The sequence below is a fragment of the Erpetoichthys calabaricus genome, chromosome 5 (genome assembly GCF_900747795.2).
Source record: "Erpetoichthys calabaricus chromosome 5, fErpCal1.3, whole genome shotgun sequence".
NCBI lineage: Eukaryota > Metazoa > Chordata > Cladistia > Polypteriformes > Polypteridae > Erpetoichthys > Erpetoichthys calabaricus.
Genome location: NC_041398.2, coordinates 142,540,216 through 142,554,179, shown reverse-complemented (window position 1 = coordinate 142,554,179; position 13,964 = coordinate 142,540,216). Strand labels below are relative to the sequence as shown.

At 38.2% G+C, this 13,964-nt stretch overlaps 1 protein-coding gene across 2 annotated transcripts in view; it reads right to left on the bottom strand.

Annotated features, from left to right (window-relative positions):
• Window positions 1-933: 933 nt before the first annotated feature.
• The window catches only part of lrp2bp (LRP2 binding protein), a 29,437-nt gene continuing 16,406 nt past the window's right edge, over window positions 934-13,964 (bottom strand). The window contains exons 6-9 of one of the 2 annotated variants that reach the window (XM_028802105.2): window positions 13,298-13,403; window positions 11,098-11,321; window positions 5,720-5,790; window positions 934-1,074 (exon numbers count right to left, since the gene is read on the bottom strand). In XM_028802105.2, coding sequence (XP_028657938.1) covers window positions 1,061-1,074; window positions 5,720-5,790; window positions 11,098-11,321; window positions 13,298-13,403 — 415 coding nt within the window. In that variant the 3' untranslated portion in view covers window positions 934-1,060. Of the gene's footprint in view, window positions 1,075-5,624; window positions 5,791-11,097; window positions 11,322-13,297; window positions 13,404-13,964 lie in introns of both variants that reach the window. The other variant, XM_028802103.2, reaches the window with a different exon arrangement.

Genomic DNA, 13,964 nt, shown 5'->3' with positions numbered 1-13,964 from the left:
ACCTGTGGCCATCCTGCAGCACTCCACGCTGTTCCGGCCCAATGTGGGCTCAGAAGAAAGCAGCTTCTTTCATTATTTTGGACTTTTAGACATCTACTGACAAATGACCGGCTCTTTCTTTAGAAACCTTTTAGTGAGACAAGTGGCTTGAAGAAAATATGTACAATGGGTGCTGCATTGGTTTATTTATTTGTATCTTCTTTAGGAAACTTGTTATCAGTGTTTTCATGCCTATAATTAATTTATTTCATTTTAGTCTCAATGGAATGATAAACTAAAAACTTATAATTGCATAGCTTATTCTAATGTGAAGTACAGGATTGGATACGATTTAAAGGATAGAAACCCGATGTACAGGCAAAGAGCAAGAAGAAAAACAAATCCAGATTTCAACTGTAAGCCACTGCACGCTCAGGATCAATGATTGATGACACATAATGACAGTAATGGCTGACTGAAAGGATCATCAGCCACACTATTCTGCTTCAGGATGTTTGCTCTCACGCATGCTGTGTTTCTCTGTGTGCACCTTTGGATCCAAAACAATAGTTGACAGGAAGCTTCATGGTATTTGTTGGCAACAGGCTACACACTTTAATGGCCCTTTCACCTCTCACCTTGGCTGTAACTAAACTCAAAAAAACCCAACATAGTGTTGTTTGTGTTTATATGAAAGAGGTGCAAACTAAATTTTAAAAGTGGTAAGAGTGGAGCTGTAGCCCCTAAAATATGCAGATATTTTGTGGGTTGTGCTGGAGGACCTTCTCAGCCTTGTTACATGTCCCAAAAGTTAATATTCTATAAAGTCACTGTTTAAAAATAAAGATAAAATGTTCATGCATAGGTTCACAAGGTCAACATGATGTCATTTGCCATCAGCCGTGTCAATCGTATAAATGTGTCAAACATTAATGGCAAAGGAGCATGGAAACAAACAGGGAAATGGTGAAGTTTTCCTTTTTGGAATCACGTTTGAATCTTTAAATGGCGAAATCCAGGTAGAATGCCCTAAAGAATCCCATGATTAACTTCAGTTTGGAGGTCTGCAACAACGTCTGGATCAAGAAGGGCTGCCTGTTTGGAAGAAAAACAGAGGAACATTAAATTGGAAAGCAACCTTATTTTGCAATGTTATGAACTTGGATGGTAAATGCCAGACCCAAAAGTGAGACAAAACTTGGGGTGCTAGAGAAAAATCAATCTTTGCAACAATCCCAAATATTCAAATAATGTCTTCAATGACTTCTCTGGGAAAGTTCTGACTAAATACTTCATCACGGATGTTATAATGTATTCTGAGGTCCGATATGGCCACTGGGTTTCACTTCAAAAGGAGCAAAGTTGAGCACTTAACTCCCGGACTTGTTTCACATTATTATCGCGATTACCATTTGTGATGTTTGTTCATTAATTTTTATTTATTTACTATTTCAGATTGTTTAATATGGTTTGTCCTGTGTGTTCTGAACTACATCACAGGGAATTCTCACACTGATTTTTTAAAACTTTTTTAGCTGACATCGTACAATACATATAACAATACTCACTAGACTCTGCTGCTCTTCCATACACACAATTTTAGACATTTGCAATTAAATATGAAACATTATTTATTTATATTTGCACTTTAACTGACTATTTCAGGTAAAACACTTTTTTATTACAAAAATAAACATTGCTTTAAGGGTATGGTGACAAGGTGTCACTCGTTTCCTGGGACAGTCGCATATGTCAGCCTACCATGACTTTTCATTTCATCCCATATTTCAGTTGTGACAGATTTATCACTTTCATTACTTACTGTATGTAAAGAACTGCACCATGCAGTGGCCTGCTACAGTAAGAACATCAGTTGTATTCAAAGCAGAAGATCTGTCTAATCGGACATCCTGTGATTGTGATGCTCACAAATTGAAAGAGCATTAGTCCTCTGTCAATACAATCAGCTTTATGGTGGAATATTTCAGACAAAAATTAAACAAATGTGCAAATAAGGTGCTGAGAAATAAGACAATAAATAAAGAAAAAGAGCATTAAATGTGAGAGCAAATAAATAAGTGTGTCATTGAATATATTTTTGGTTGCTGTTGATTTCATTTTGTTTCTAATATTTCTCCAAACGCTACGACTTGAATTTAAACCTGTCACTTTCGCTCGTTAAAGCTGAGAAGGCGGGCTCTACTAAGTACTGCTTTTTGATTGGTAAATCGTCTTCAGAGTGGACGTACCTGCTTTACTGGACTTGAGAATCCTGTGGCTCGCACGTCTGCTCAAAGTTGTGACACTGCATGTTGATTACAAGAGCAAGAAGTTTCCCAGAGTTACTGTGTTAAGTGGCTGCTTTTGTTTTATGAACTGTGAATTCATCATTAGGAGCCAGCAGCTGAAGTGTCTGCTGTAAATGTGGCATTTGATGGCTGAATGTTTAAGTTCAGTGTAGGAACGATTCAACAATTAAAACACAGCACTTTCAACTGCCCACCTTCTCAGCTTTTATGAGTGGAAGTGACAGTTTTAAATTCAAGCTTCATTTCGTATTGTGTTTGAAAGAGTATTATGGACAAAATTAAATAAGCAACAAAACACATTCTGTGACACATTTATTTATTAACACTTGCATTTCATGTTCTTATTCTTCATTTATTGACAAATTTCACAGTACTTTCTTTTACTTATTTATTTTTTGTCCAAAAATATTCCTCCATACATGTTTGTTATGGGCGGCACGGTGGCGCAGTGGTAGCGCTGCTGCCTCGCAGTTAGGAGACCCGGGATCGCTTCCCGGGTCCTCCCTGCGTGGAGTTTGCATGTTCTCCCCGTGTCTGTGTGGGTTTCCTCCAGGTGCTCCGGTTTCCTCCCACAGTCCAAAGACATGCAGGTTAGGTGGATTGGGGATTCTAAATTGGCCCTAGTGTGTGCTTGGTGTTTGTGTGTGTCCTGTGGTGGGTTGGCACCCTGCCCTGGATTGGTTCCTGCCTTATGCCCTGTGTTGGCTGGGATTAGCTCCGGCAGACCCCCGTGACCCTGTGTTCGGATTCAGCGGGTTGGAAAATGGATGGATGGATGTTTGTCATGTATGCACCCTCTGAATAGTCTTATAAAGTCAACAATGCAGCCCTTAGCCATAGTATGAGCAGACTGGCACCCTGTTAAGAAAAAACATTTTGAATTTTTAAAGTGCAGCTTGTCACAAATGTGCGTCTGTGGATAACGTTATCAGCTGAGATCAGGTATGTGATAGTACTCTCGGACGAGATGGGGCGCCGTCATTAACAGTCTTGTCTCTCCCCTCCGTAACTCTGAGAAGATGCCCTTTGAGGGCAAATGACTCCGCCCTCCTTCCTCTGAGATGTCTCACCCCTTCCAGTGCAAACCATATGAAGGCGGCTGTTCCTAGAATGTGGCACCTCAGTCTTAATCCAAACCTAATGCAGGATGGAGCTCCATAGACAGACCCATAGTGGCTGTGACTTGTATCTTTATCTTGTGCTTGTGCCATTGAGCGCCTGTTTATTTTGCTACCAAAAGCAGTTTTTTCGTTGATTTATTATTAAACAGGGTGGCTAGGTTGGCACCCCAACTTTTCTTTGGACTTTGTCTGTCTCTTGTGCCACGACAAGCTATTTGTCGGGTTGTCAGTAACATTACTGACTGTTCTTTGTATAAAACTTCAAAGTTTGTGGTTAGAAGGCTGTACTCTTTATGTGACCTGCTTATGTTTATTATTTTTAATTGTTTGATAAGTGTAATGTCTACAGTACACTAATAACATATATGATCTACGTGACTGTGAAAGGCATGCTGGGTTCTGTGAAGTATGTGCAAGAAAGACAGGCTTGTGTTTTCCTACACTGACATTATACCAGAAACTTTAAAAATACAATCTGAAAGTATCCATCCATCCATCCATCCATTTTCCAACCCGCTGAATCCGAATACAGGGTCACGGGGGTCTGCTGGAGCCAATCCCAGCCAGCACAGGGCACAAGGCAGGAACCAAACCTGGGCAGGGTGCCAACCCACCGCAGGACACACCCACACACCAAGCACACACTAGGGCCAATTTAGAATCGCCAATCCACCTAACCTGCATGTCTTTGGACTGTGGGAGGAAACTGGAGCGCCCGGAAGAAACCCACGCAGACACGGGGAGGACCCGGGAAGTGAACCCAGGTCCCCAGGTCTCCCAACTGCGAGGCAGCAGCGCTACCCACTGTGCCACCGTGCCGCCCCAATCTGAAAGTACTTAAATATAAATCTTATAAGCCACCCAACAGAACATCATGCTGCGTGCTGGTTCCAATACAACCTGACCACCCAAATGAATGATAGTATGACTAACCTAATATATGATTACTTGAAAAGAGAAAGAGCACACACTGATACAGCACATTGCTGCACCCACCAAATGACAAACCAACTCTGGATCCCAGATTAGGACCTGAGTGCGGCCATGCAACAGGTGACACTTCAGCACCACATTAGTTCAGATGGAATGGAACCAATGTGAGATTTTTTATGGACTCACATGCCAATGGAGTGCCAATTCTGCCACCAATCCCCAGGTTTTCCCTGCTGGTTGGAGGATGCTGATTAACATCAAACCTATGGAGCAATTGCAGGTTAAGGGCCTTGCTCAAGGGCCCAACAAAGTAGAGTCACTTTTGGCGTTTACGGGATTTGAACCAGCAACCTTCCAATTGCCAGTGCAAATCCCTAGCCTCAGCCTCCACTCCGCACCATTACTTGAAGAGTAACACATTTTCTTTAACTCACACCCTTGCATCATGGGAAAGCATCTGAGACTAATCAAAAGTAAATACAAATGTCATGTGCTTGTTTTGTTACTATTATATAAATAGGAACACAAAATTGTCAGAGAGTATAGTGCAGTGATTGGTGTGTGGCTTTAAAATGCATGGATGCCTGCTCAGCTCCCCGTCTGTGAACTTTAGCAAATCACTTATACTGGCAGTCCTTAAACTGTCAACTGTATGCCAACAGCTGTAATGAATCCTGATTTTGAATGTCACCCTGGTAAATCACTTTAAAGCACAATCTAAAACTGAAATGTAAAAATGTTTCACTGTCACTAATGAATGCCATTAAGGAATTTGGCCCCAAAACGTTTAATGGAGGGGTTCATGTATGCCACTGAAAATGCTGACATGGGGATAATAAACACTAAACAACGTGAGCAATGGTTTGAACAAAGTGCACTATCTGCTGGAATAAGAGGTTATTTGGAATGAAACCGGCAGAGAGATCACATTTCATAAATTATACATAACAAAGTTCACATACCAAAACTCAGGGAGCTGTTTGGGTCAAATTTTAAATCAAGGTGTGCACTTGTTTCTAGCGGTTTATATGTTCCGTTTACCATTAGGCTGATTTGTATTCTCTCACTTATGTACTTAGTCTGTGATTGACTGGCAGTAAAAGAGGTGGCTCTATAAATATGACAGGCATCTTATTAACTCGTGAGCTTTAACTACAGAGAAAGAGATATCCTCTTTAGGTACAGAGTGGAAATTCTAGATATGAAAATTAAAACAGCATCTGGGACCAAATAAAAGCATTTCAACTTGGCTGTAAAGTACTGTTTTGATAAAACACTGCACCTTGCTGTAGTAATACTGAGCTTCTTTGCTGTTCTGTGTGGCACCCAAGCCCAGCTGTAGACATCTTGCATAGTAGAACAAAGCAATAGCCAAACCTTTCCGTATGTAGTCAATCCGGCAATCTGTTACTCTAGCAGTCTCAGCTATATTCTCATATTTTGACATCCTATATTAAAAAAAAAACAAAAAACCTGTTACTAATAACACACTTCATATTATACATCTCAAATACTACTTCACACAGTGTTGCTATTAAGTAAAATCCCAAGATGCGTTTATCTTTCAAGGGATGATGTGTGGTTGGCCAAGGTCTACTATCTGACTTACTAAAAATACAGCAACAGATCATACATTTAGTCTGCTACAGTACACAGAAGAACATTTTAATCCTATTCACTCGAACCAATCTTTCTTTCTTTCTTTCTTAATATGATTCAACTTATACAATATACAAAAAATCACATCTTTCATTTGCTGTGCACCCAGCACTACACTGAATCCATGCAAATGAAACATTGTATGAGTATAAATCAAACTGAAAACAGAAGCTGACGCAATACAACACATTTGTGATGGCTTATGGCTAGTTCAAACACACACAATACAGCACTCTTAGTCTAGTTGAAGTCAAGGTCAAATTCAAATGAACATGGATACTCTGCTGTGGGATTGCACCATTGTTGAACAACACACCACAGTGAGATTTCTTTACGCAGTGTGAGTGAAACTTTTTAAAGTTTACCAAAGGATGTTGGCTCTCACTTTCACATGTATTCAGCTGGCACTCCACTATATTTATCAGTCAGATCTAATGTGTATTACCACAGTGAAGCTATAAGGGAAGACATTTGTATCAATTAAATCCAACAGACAAGGATATGGTTGGATTCAACAGTCAATCAAGAAGAGAAGTAGTAATAGTTCAAATTAGCAAGCCAAAGTTCAACACTGAATTAATGGATAGACAGTTGGTTTCCATTTTGTTTTCTGCATCTTTAAGGAAATCTGATACTTTATGTGAACTAATTCATTATTTATTTATTTTTTAACCTCTTGTTGAATTTATTAAAAGCATGTAACATTCCAAAAATTCAAGTCAAACTTAGCAAAACTAAATTCAATTCAGCCCCCACTCATGAGAAAGACAGGAAGGCCAACAGCTTTCCCCAATATAAGTGCTTATTCTAAAATGTTATTAATTAGATCTTGCCAGGTTTTAAAAAAGTTTTGAACAGACCCTCTAAGTGAGAATTTGATTTTTTCTAATTTCAAAAACAGTAGTATATAACATCAGTTACCCACTGAATTAAAACTTTTGATGAATAACTATTTGTCTTTAAATGCTGAGTGATAGTGTGAGGAAAATTGTTAATAAGAATGTTAAAAACAAGGTGGGGCGTCTAATTATTTGGCTTGCAAAATCCACATGCAACTTAAGTGCGATATACTGTATATAAAGCATATCTCAAGATGCTAGCCTACAAATCCTAAAGATAATGAAAGTACTGCAGGAGCTAGAGCCTTAACATTCAAAGCCCCCAAACTGTGGAATCATTGCATGCCCCACTGATATACAATTGAACTAATTTTAATATATTGCATGCTTGTTAAGTCTGTTAATTACATCCTTGCAAGTGTTTTTTTCCGTTGTTGCTCGACCAAGCTTTTTTTCCTGGCCTTAGAATGAGAAGTTAGTAACAGGGAAGCTTGAACATCAACCATCATATTTTAAAACAGTTATGGATTTTGGAGTGTGGTGTGATACTACGAGGTTTATCTTTTATGTTTTTCTGATGTGGGGCCATTTGTCAGATGAAAGATCTACGCTGTAAAACAGCAGTCAAATAATAAAAGCAAGCTTACTTCAAAATGGTTGGAAGATATTATTTGTGTTGGTGAGTACAGACCTTAAAAACGCAGTCCTGTTAATATCACAGGGTGTGAATTGTTCCATTCAAGCTAGTAAATGATCAAAAAGATCCAAAATTCCTTCAAGGCATGTAACTAGGAGGGTGATAACTTTTTTGAAATGGGACTTGGTTTTGGGTTGTACAATGGTACAGTGTTTAGTGCTGCTGCCTCACTGATCCAGCATCCCCTGGATTTGAATCCTACTTCCAGTTTATGTGAGGACTGCACATTCTCGTCAAATCTGTGAGGGTTATCCTTTCATATTCAGAAACACATACAAGTTAGGTTAGCTGGCATAAATGAACAATTTGTACAAGCTGGCCATGCAATAGACTGGAGCCTTGCCCGTTGCACTCTGGTCAGCTGGAGTAGGCTCACATCTCCATGATTCTGGATTGGATTATCATCTCTTCCTGAATTTAACACACAAGTTATACATTTTTTATAGTAAATGGGAGGAACCTGCTGGTTTAACAAGCCTGTGAGTTATTTAAATATTTGTAAATGCAATCTTCGTTCTCTCTGCAATGAAAGATGATGTACACAAGACTTCATTTTATGCTGTACAGGTCGACAATCTATAATCCTCACAAATCCAAATCAGTAAAACCACATTTTTTTTTTGTCAAGGCTTACATCAACTCCTGTTTATGCCTCAACAATGAGTTGATGTTTCCAGTGATTATTTTTGTTGTCAATTTTCAAATGAACAGACTAGCTGCGGCCTGCTCTAAATCCTGTTGACTGTCTTACAATAGGCTAAAAAATACCTACAATCAAAATTGTAATACAGTATTGATAATTCCCACAAAACTTGTAATTGACTGAAAATGAAACGTTTTCTTGAATAAAATGAAAAAGCCATCAAAACCCACATTGCTGGTAATCCCTCAAAGACATCAGAAAATGAAAAACGTGGGTTTCAAGTTATCACGATGACATTTTAGTACCTAAGACAGGGCCAAGCAGGTTTAGGATGTGGAATGTAATCATCATGAAGTGGATGCATGTGCACCAAACAGGTTTTGCATAGCAAAACATCAATGTTTTAAGTGGTGTGATCTTTCATATTTCCTATTTTATGACAGAGTATGAATGTTTATCAGGGAATGATTAAGTTAATAATACCTAACAAAAGTGTAAAGTGAAGCAGAAAAAGCATAGGATATTATTAGTTGATGGCTAAATGGAAGGATAAAGTAAAAAAATAAAAAAACATGCCTCTGGTAGACAGAGTGTGCTGTAATGCCAGTTAAGGTGAGTGCAATGAGTGGGAAAAGGTGGACAAGGACTGACTTACAAAACTAACATAAACTCTTTGCCCTTTTTTCCTTTACAGGTGAATAAAAATAACAATATTACTCCTTATTACTTTATTATTAAGTGAGTAATCAGCTATTGTGAAGACTGTGTGTAAAACTGCACGCTGGCAAAGGTAACTAAAATGTGCACTGCCAAAAAGGCTCTTTAAAAAGGTGGTGTTATAACAAAAGGAAAATCAGAAATATTAAATTTTTTCCTATTATGTCCCATTGTGTTTAATGAGGTGACCAAGATCGTGTTTGTATACCTAGGTAGATGTTTAACAGTTCTAGCACACAACAGCAGGAAATCAGAGATCACAAGTGCAAAATTGACTTTCACAATGCTGTCAGATCCAAGAGCAGAGCAGCAAGGACAGGAAAATTTGCCTCAAAAAGCTTTGTGAATAAGCGCATTTAACAGGCTAAGGCTGTCTGTTTTACTAATGATTGACTCCACACAGAACACGTGCAAATAAAAACATTGTGGTTTTGGAGTATAAAATTATATAAACCAAAATGAGGAAAACAAAAAACAATTAGCTGTTCACATTTTTTTTTGCAATGACAAAATGACACATGCAAGTTTAAATGTCGCATGATGTCCTTTGAGTAAATAAGAGAGGATTATAGGGAGTCTAAAACAAAGTTCATAAAGGATTTTTTTAGTTCCAGTTATACATAAAAGTGTGGATGCTCTGTTTTGTAATGATGTCATAATAATTATGTCAGCTCTTTTCCTAAACATGAATACTGATGCATCCAGCATGATGATGTAATTGGATTATCAAGTAAACGTCTAAACTTCATAGTGCATTTTTTTTTTTTTTTTGCATTAATGAAAGGTCTGCCTGTTGCATTGATGTCCTTACATTCTATTCAGTGAAGCGGGAGGGATTGAGAAATTCTGTTTAGAAATGCCACTCCATCGTGTCGGCCTTATGGCACAGAAAGGCAAGTGCTTAGTGCAGTTAAAAATATCAGTGTCTCCTTATGTGAGCAGGCAGAATGAAGATTTATCTAGAGTTCAATGAACACATTTTATACTGCATGTGACGTCTTCATGCATAAGTGTCTCAAATTGATTTTAATCTTGCCTGCTTAAAGGTACCTGAAATAATATGGCAGCAGTCAATGTGCACTGTGCAATGCTGTTGAGGAAAACTAGGAGAATTACGATGTCCCCAGAAGCACAGCGTCCACAAGTTACGAATTCAGCATGTGGATGAGGCCACTGGTTAGTAATGTGAAGTGTACCATTTTGCAGCTGGCTCTTGGTGGCTATCGCCAAACATGACGAAACAAAATTCATCAGCAGAGACAAAATATCAATTAGATGGCGAATATTCTTTATTTTATTATAAAATCCAATTTCCATGAAGCAGCACTGTTGTTTCGGTAATGAATACCTTTAATGGTGAGCAACATGACAGTTAAAAGTGGTGCAATAATTTGTGCATGGTGGCTATCGTTGGTTGCAGGTTAAATTGTTCAGGTCTTCTGGTAATTTATATTCTTTTTAATAAAAGACAGCAAGCATACTTGTTATACAGTTTATGTCACCCCCCACTGAAAGAGACGAAATGTGTAGATTGTACAATTTAATATTTACTGAAAAGAGACAAAATGTGAGGCGCAGACTATACTTGAGAAAATACGGTAACTGGGTTTCTCTCTCTCGCTCTCTCTCTGCTCTGTAGCCACTCATAATATAAAAATTAACATAACATTGCAGCCTTTAAATTCAAATAAAGATTCCTGAATATCAGAAATGGGCGCATGCTGAAGACAAAATTGCAAATTTATTTTGTTTGAATGTTCCAACAAAACAGGTCATATGAATTTGCACAACTTAAGGATGCAAATGATTTATTTTGGTATATGGGATATTATGTACCTTATGATTACATACATTAAATTTAAAGAGTTCTAAAGTGTATAATATGATACTCTTGCATGGTGTCTTGGCCTTCCTGTAACAAGGATGGCATAACCATGATAAATAAAGACTAAAGGATAGCTATGAGAATTCTACCAGCTCTAGAGGGCTTGAGCCCTGAAGCATCTATATGAGATGAATACCACTTTTTCACAGAGCTGTATTTGGTGAAGAGAAAAGAACCATAATCAGGTCAGATTTAAAGTGTGAAGCCTTCCTGGTGCAAAAAAATATACATTTGTGTAAAATCAAAAAAAAGAAACACATTTTTTGAATTAAAAAAATTGGAACATTAAAATGTGATTTCAGTACTGCTCCTTACCTTTTGGCAAGTTCTGCAGCTCTTGAATATAACTTTTTGTTGTAGTAATGGGTGACGAGATGGCCTTGAGCATAAACATTTCCTCGTTCAGATGCTTCCTTCAAGCACTCAAATGCTGCTTGTGTATCTTGGTGAATACCATATCCATAAAGGTACATGACCCCTAGTGCACCCTGGGACTCCAGACTTCCATTCCCACAAGCTTCTGAATGCCAGAAAAAGGCCTAATGCATAACACATTTCAGTCAATCATACAATCTTGATTTAAAGTCGACCACTTTAGAGCAGAAAAACAAAGCTAAAGATATTATACACATGTGTAAAAACTATTAAGTCCTTCAAACTACTGTATTTTAAAATGATAATTACATTTGACATTCATTTACTAAACTCATTCACTCCAGTTTTGGATTTGTAGGGAGCCAGAGCCTATCCTGATAGCACTGAGGACACAGCATGTGTTCAATTCAGGTTAGAGCACCAGCCCAGTGCAGGGGCTTCTAATGCACATACTCTCTCTGCCTCAAAGTGAACTCATTTAGATTCACCAACTAATTTAACCTTAATATCTTTGGGACATGGTACATAAACTTGAGTGCCTTTAAGACACAGCCAGCAGGGAGAGACCTGAGACCTGAACTTAGACTTCTTTAGCTGTTAAGATACTGCACTAGCTGGTGTAATGTTTGTTGGACCATGTCAGCTATTTTTAATATATATCTGAAGGCAGTAACTGAAATTCTGAGTATTACTATTCTCAACTTGTAGTATTTTGAAGGTTCTATTGTAGCCAAAACACTTCTAGTAAGTGGTGGTTAAATAAGTTAACTGAGATTGTGTGCTGGAGGGTGGTCTTAACCAACAGACATACACTACCACAATTGTATACCTCTGTGAATCTGGTACTTTAACATAAACATTAGAACATTAGAACACTCTAGACGAGAACAGGCCATTCAGCCCAACAAAGCTCGCCAGTACTATCCACTTATTTCTTCCAAGAAAACATCAAGTCGAGTTTTGAAAGACCCTAACGTCTTACTGTCTACCACACTACTTGGTAGCTATATCCAAGTTTCTATCGTTCTTTGTGTAAAGAAAAACTTCCTAATGTTTGTGCGAAATTTACCCTTAACAAGTTTCCAACTGTGTCCCCGTGTTCTTGATGAACTCATTTTAAAATAACAGTCTCGATCCACTGCACTAATTCCCTTCATAATTTTAAACACTTCAATCATGTCACCTCTTAATCTTCTTTTGCTTAAACTGTAAAGGCTCAGCTCTTTTAATCTTTCCTCATAATTCAACCCCTGTAGCCCTGGAATCAGCCTAGTCGCTCTTCTCTGGACCTTTTCCAGTGCTGCTATGTCCTTTTTGTAGCCTGGAGACCAAAACTGCACACAGTACTCAAGATGAGGCCTCACCAGTGCATTATAAAGGTTGAGCATAACCTCCTTGGACTTGTACTCCACACACCGTGCTATATATCCTAAAATTCTGTTAGCCTTCTTAATGGCTTCTGAACACTGTCGGGAAGTCGATAGCTTAGAGTCCACTATGACCCCTAAATCCTTCTCATAAGGTGTACTCTCGATTTTCCGACCGCCCATTGTGTATTCAAACCTAACATTTTTACTTCCAATGTGTAATACTTTACATTTACTGACATTAAATTTCATCTGCCACAAATCTGCCCAAGCCTGTATGCTATCCAAGTCCTTCTGTAATGATATAACGGATTCCAAATTATCTGCTAATCCACCTATCTTGGTATCATCTGCAAACTTAACCAGCTTGTTACTTATATTCCTATCTAACTCATTTATATATAGTAAAAATAGCAGCAGCCCTAGCACTGACCCCTGTGGAACACCACTCTTAACATCGGCCAGTTCTGATGAGGTTCCTCGCACCATCACCCTCTGCTTCCTTTAGTACATGTAGTACTAACAATATGTATAAACTAGTAAATACACTTATCACATCTTATATCTCATACTCTTTCCTGCAACCAAAAAGAAATGCAAATCTGTATATATTTTCACCAGTGAAAAGTTATTTAGATTTGCAAAGCAAAGCAACAGTACTCATTATATTTGTTATTTTTCTCATGTCATTTTCTAAAAATGTCAAGAATTTATGCTTTTTTAAATTACATGGGGGAGTTGTTTTTTTGGTTTTTTTGACCCTTTTTCAATACCTTTTTCAAGTCCAAGGTATCTGGTCGGCAGTAAAACAGTCCTAAGGCAGTCTGAGCTTTTATACTTGCTTTTGGGTTTCCATCATCTGCTGCAAGAAGCCACAATCTACAAAGATAAAAGTTAAAGATTATCATTGAGTGACAAGTCCACGGTTTCCCAACAGGGAAGGAATGAGCCCAAGTCAGAATTTTGTTTAATGGAAACTCTTCTCTGTTATTACCCTGCATTTCTGCAAGTATCCAGGGCCCTTTCAACCCTTTAGCTTATAATATCTACTTGTCCTGTTGGGGGAATTTATTACAGTATTTTGTAATACATATTTTAGAACTTCTTCTCAGCCTGTTTTTTTTTTCTTTTATAATTTCCAGTAGAGGACCATGACCTCAAACTTAGAGGTGCCAGTTCTCATCCCAACTGTTTCACTCTGCTGTGAACTATTCCAGTGTAAGCTGAAGGTGACAGTCTGTGGCCAAGAGGAATATGGCTTATTCTATTCAGGTAAGAGAGTGAACGGCTACTCCCTTGAATGAGTCTCTTGCTAACCAAAATGTTGCACGAAGTGTGAACAAGCATGTGTGACCCATAGAACACGTGTAGAATTTGCAGAGACTTTCTACCTGTATTATTCCTATTCCTTAATCAACAATGTTTTGAATAAAGTCTGAG